This window comes from Cinclus cinclus, chromosome 6, assembly GCF_963662255.1.
Source record: "Cinclus cinclus chromosome 6, bCinCin1.1, whole genome shotgun sequence".
NCBI classification, from domain to species: Eukaryota; Metazoa; Chordata; class Aves; order Passeriformes; family Cinclidae; genus Cinclus; species Cinclus cinclus.
The window spans coordinates 38,985,878-38,991,333 of record NC_085051.1 but is presented as its reverse complement, the minus strand read 5'-3'; the positions used below and the strand labels follow the sequence as shown (position 1 = coordinate 38,991,333).

Genomic DNA, 5,456 nt, shown 5'->3' with positions numbered 1-5,456 from the left:
CAGGCACCTGATGTATGATGCATTTAGGCCAGCCTGCTGGAAAAATATGAGCTGAATCATTTTTTGTGACTGTTAAATCGCCACTGTATCGGGAGCTACAGGGTTGATTGCACACCCTCACCTAACCGAGCAACCTCCAGCCTTCAAGGAAGAGATAACTGAAGCTGGACCGCTTTTCTCAGAAAAGCACCGTGCAACAAGCTAGCAAGATGTGCCCGGGCATCTCGGGGACACGAGCTGGACACGGGGCCCGCGACCCCGGTCTGAGAGCTGCGGCTCTGGGCTTCGCCACCGTCCGGCTCCTCCGACAGGGGAGGAGGTACCGTCCTACCCCGGGGCTGGACACCCGCCCACCGGGCTGGGCGAGCGCTTCCTGGCGGCACCGAGATCTGCTTGTCCTGGGCACTCCAACAAACGGAGAATGCCGAGATCGGCCACGGCTCCTGACACATTTCCTCCGGCAGGTCCTGGGTGTGAAAAACAAGGTTCGCTTTCCTGGTAGATTTTAAAAGGTTTACTAAAAGACAATACGAGACAAACAATAAAGCAAAAGGTTATAACGGCCGGGTGCTTGCCATTCGGCCGAGAGCACACCTGCTGGTTTGGAGACACCCCTTAAATTCATCAGCCCGTTGCATATTCATAGATCCATCATACATTTTCAAACTTTTGTACAAACTATTTTCCATATTCCAAGAACTGTTTTACATGACCACTCATTGAGTATGCGTTTTTAGAGCGTGAGCGTTTCTGGGCTGCGGTTTTAATTTAGTTTTCTAATCAGTCTTAATTTGGGCTGTGGTCTTCAATTCCTACAGATGGTAGGGGCTGGTAACCGGTGTATCAGTAGCAGATGTCTTCAATGGGGGTTATCGAACCAAGCAGGTTACTACAAAGACACTTCATCAACTTATGTTACTCCTAAAGAAAACGGTATCTATCTTAAAAACCATTTCAACACCACACATACAGCATCCACCCTAATACTTGCGAAAAGGCAATACCGTAGCATGTATTTATAACAGGGGGAGGGCCGTGGGAGCGGGGCCGGCTCTGGAGAGGGACGGCGCGGGCAGCTGAGGCCAGCCCAAGCCGGGGCCGAACGCCACCACAGCCGCAGGGGTCGCCCGCGTCCCTCAGCCCGCCGCGTCCCTCCGCCGGCATGAGGCGGGCCGGGCCCTGGTGCCTGCTCCTGGCCGCGGCCTGCGCCCTGGGCCGGACCGCGCCGCCCCCTCGGGCCGCCGTGCGCTGCCCGCCCGCCGGCGCCTGCTTCAGCGCCCACCGCGCCAACGTCTCGTACGCCGAGGCCCGCGGAGACTGCGACCGGCGGCGGGGCGGCCTCGCGTGGGTCAGCGGCGAGCCGGAGCTGCGCCTGCTGCTGGGGCTGCTGGCAGATGCGGCGGTGCCCGCGCCCGCGCTGTTCTGGGTCGGGCTGAAGAGGAACGCCTCCTCCTGCACCCGCGAGGAGCAGCCGCTCCGCGGCTTCTCCTGGGAGGGCGTCGGGGGTGGGACGGTCCCGCGGGAGCCGCCGGCGGCGCTCGGCCGGTGGCTGCAGGAGCCCCTGCGGTCCTGCCTCATCGCTCGCTGCGCTGGGCTGCATCTGGCGGCTGAGCCCGGGGGCGGCCGCAGCTGGGGCTGGAAGGAGCGGGCCTGCCAGCAGAAAAGCCCGGGCTACCTCTGCAAGTACCAGTACGAGGGTGCTTGCCCCGACCTCAGTCCCGCGGGCGCCCTCGACCTCGACTACCTGCTCCCCTTCGAGGAGCGCAGCGGCGGCCCCGGCTTCAGCCCGCCGGGCACCGTGCTGACGGTGGCGTGTCCCGGCGGGGAGGTGCGGCTCGCCTGCCAGGCCGAGTCGGGCGGCTTCGCCTGGAAGGCAGAGAAGCCCCTCTGCCCCTGCCCCTTCGGCCGCAGGAGCCCGGACAGCGGGCCGTGCGCCCAGGCCGCCGGGTGCCGCGATGCCGCCGGCGGCTTCGCCTGTGCCTGCACCGCTGCCGGCCCGGACGGGACTGCCTGCCCGGGCACGGGGCCGGCCCCCACCGCTGCAGGCGACCCCGCGGAGCCGTCGGGTGCCAGCGCGGAGGGGCAGCGTCTTTCCATCCCGACGCCCGGCGGTTCCAGGGAGCCGCCGGCCACCACCGGGGCCGCTACCGGCGGAGAGAAGGCGGCTGGTGGGCCGCCCTCCTCCTCCCTGTCTTCCAACTACGTTTTCATCCTGGTGACGGTCGCGGTGGTGGTGCTGATCATCCTGGTCATGACCGTCCTAGGGGTGTTTCAGATCTGCTTTAGCAAGAAATCCGAGGGCCGCGGGGACAAGGAGCCGCCGGAGGCCGGCAGCAAGGCAGAGGCCGGCTCTGCGGAGCCCATGGGAGCAGCGGGCGGTGAATAACCCCGGACCGCAGAGGCCGCGTCCCTCGGGGCTGCCCTGTGCAGCAGCTCCCACTCGGGCCAGCGCTCGGCTCGCCAGGTCCCTCCTGCCCCAGCCCTGCTGCAGCGCGGAGCCGAGGGAGAGGCGCCGCGGGACTTGGCTGGGCAGGTCTTGCACATTATCACACGCCGGAGCGCGTAGCGGCGTTCTTTCGAGGGGATTGAAGTCTTTGGACAGTCAAGAGTTTTTGTCAGTCTGAAAAACAGTTATTTCGGTGCTGATTTCACTAAGATATAAATAGATCAGCCTGGCCAACAGAGCGATTGCAGCTGCAACAATGGTGCATTTTTATCCTCTCGGAAACTCTTCGTCGGGAGCCTTACTTGGAGCAAGCATAAAGTGGACCACTTTGAGCACTTGCATCTTATAGTTTAGGAGTCACTCCTTGCCTGTGTGATACTTGGAGGCTCTCATTTTCAATCTAATTGCTGGAACTTTTGGAGACGTGAACTGCCATAATTTTGATGAAACTGCAACCCGTATGCTTTCATACTGATATTCTTAAAAAATGAAAGAGCATTTCTATACTTAGAAAGTCATTAAACTGCTGAGGAAGTGAGAGGTTAATGGGGAGTCAGTTTTATACTTCAGCAGATGAAAAGAATAAAGGATGATGTAAAATCACTGCCCTGTTGTTGCTTCATACTCATTTTTATTGTAGCAGAGAATAAATGTATCAGTTACAGTTTTTCTCCTGAGTTGTGTTGTTACAACACTTGCTTTCTGTGTGCAATATGCGTCTCCCTTAGAATCAGACAAGGTGCTGACACACCACCTTGCGAGAGGAGCTAACGCGAGTCCAAACGCATCATGCAAATCTCATTCTCTTTAGTTAGATATATTGTTTTCCATGGAGTGCCTTGAGACTAAGGAAGGATTCACCGTTTGTGACCTTTTCTAAGTGAGGTAAACACTTCCTCTGTGATTTCCCTTGGGAATCCCTGTAGAGGAGCTTTTGTCCTGGCTGCAGAATTTGCTTTCTGTGAAGTTCAGAGTGCTTATGCTCACTTACTATTATTATTATTATAGTTTTGATTTTCAATTGAAGTTGTAATATTAAATATTGATTCAAGGTTTTCTCAGTGCAGTTATGCACAACTGACTGGTCTCATCCAAACCTTTTGGGGTGCAGGGAGAATAGGGAAATATTTTCTTCTCTTAAGAGTACTTTAAGCTCTGAAATGTATCCTTAAATGCACTTGTTTGGTTGTTTGTTTTCCTCTGTTTTCCTCTCTTGACAGCTGACATTCTGACTACTGCTTTAATTTTGAAACTTTCCTGTTGAGTTTGAAGAATTTTGTTTTAAAAATAATGTGTGTTATAATTTCCTATTTTTCTTGCAAGCCAAGATTTGATGATAAGTATGGTGTAAAGATCTGCTAAGCATAAAGAATTATGTATTATAAGTGTTTTCCCCTCTCTCTCCCTTTAATAGTGATAGGCAGTTGCTACCTGGGAAACAGTCTTTTGCTTTTAGTGAAGAGGTCACTGATATTTGTGAGCCATCAGACTGACTATAGCCATAAATTTCCTTGTGTCATGACAGGAATTAAATCCGGCTAGGTGAGAATGCTGCTCATTACAAGGTAACTCATAATCTGCATACTTTTCTAATCTGTTTATCGGACATTTGTATTTCAGAAGGCAGGCATTTTTTCATCTCGGGCAGGAGGCTTGATTCTACATTCAGATGTGCACAGATTTGGAAAATGACTTAGTCATTAATGCCTTATTTCTTAATAACACTCCTGTTACTGTCACTGTAAGTAATTTTTTATGGAGTGGTGTGTGTGGTGCTCTCCTATCAGAGGCTGTATAAGCAAATAGCAACTAAGATGAATGAGAGCCTCTCTAAATTAATTTTTTTATTTTTTAGTCTTTCTCACATATCAGATAGCTGAACTCTTGATGGGACTGTCCAGGTGTGTTTTGCTAAGCTCTAGAAACTATCTCATTCTCTGTTTCTGAGTTTTACCAAGCACACAACTAAGTGCTGAGTTAAGCACCTGACTACTTATTTTGGCATCTCTCAGTATGTGACAGACTATTTAGTTAAAATATACAAGTTCATGTCCTTGCAAGCCATTCACCTGTCTCATAATTCCCATTTTGCTCTTCCTGTGAAATCATGTTTTGATTTGAGAGTTCTTTATCTCACACAATTCAGAATCATTAGACATTTGTCTAGAGGACTACACAAGGGTTCAACTATGTTCCCCCTGGCTCATAATTTCACTGATCTGAAACCAGACTATTTTGCATCTAAGGATGGGATCTATCTCACCATGTGTAGACATCTCCAACAGTTCATCTAGACATTTTTACTCATCCAGACTCCTTTAATATGTGCTTACAGTTAATCTCATTTTAGACTAGATGCTGAAAACAGGACCAATGAATTACTCCCTGAAAGTGCCCTTTCTCTGCATTCACTGTAAGGAAGGCATATGGCCTTCTTAAATGCCTGTAAAATTCACATTTAAAAATAAATCAGAAAAATCAGCTCACTTAAGTCTCCAGCTGTGCAAGTCACTTTTCAAAAAGAAAGCTCATGGTGCATTCTGTCTCTTCAAGGCATGGCTAAATGGTCATAATTTTATTATTGTTTTTATTACTTTTACATGTTAGAGATTCTTGTTTAATACATCTGGGGCTCTTTACCTTATTTTTGCAGTCAGTGGAATACAAAACAAATAGCATTTGGATTTGTTTGGAACCTGAGCAGGTTTGAAATGCATGGATTTCTCTTTCTCTAATAGTTCAGACCAAAAAGAAGATGGTTTGGGAGAAAAGATTGATAGTTTTTCTTTTCACTCTTGATCAAATTGGGTCTTTAGTGAATAAGAAACCAACACATATCTGTCATGCAACCATTGGTTCATATCACAACCATGATTCACAGGTCTGCAAGAGCAAGTTTGCTGTTTACATCCATAGAAGGAGAATAAGTAAGATCATAATGAGTACAGATAATCATAACAAGTACTGAGATTAAAAAAATGTGTGGAAATGAAAGTGGATGCAGTTTTTA

At 50.3% G+C, this 5,456-nt stretch overlaps 1 protein-coding gene across 1 annotated transcript; it reads left to right on the top strand.

Moving 5' to 3' along the window:
* Window positions 1-421: 421 nt before the first annotated feature.
* On the top strand, window positions 422-2,386 carry CLEC14A (C-type lectin domain containing 14A). Its single transcript, XM_062495248.1, is given in 3 exon segments — window positions 422-471; window positions 1,010-1,142; window positions 1,145-2,386. Coding segments are annotated over 3 exon segments (1,425 nt in total).
* The last annotated feature ends 3,070 nt before the right edge of the window (window positions 2,387-5,456 follow it).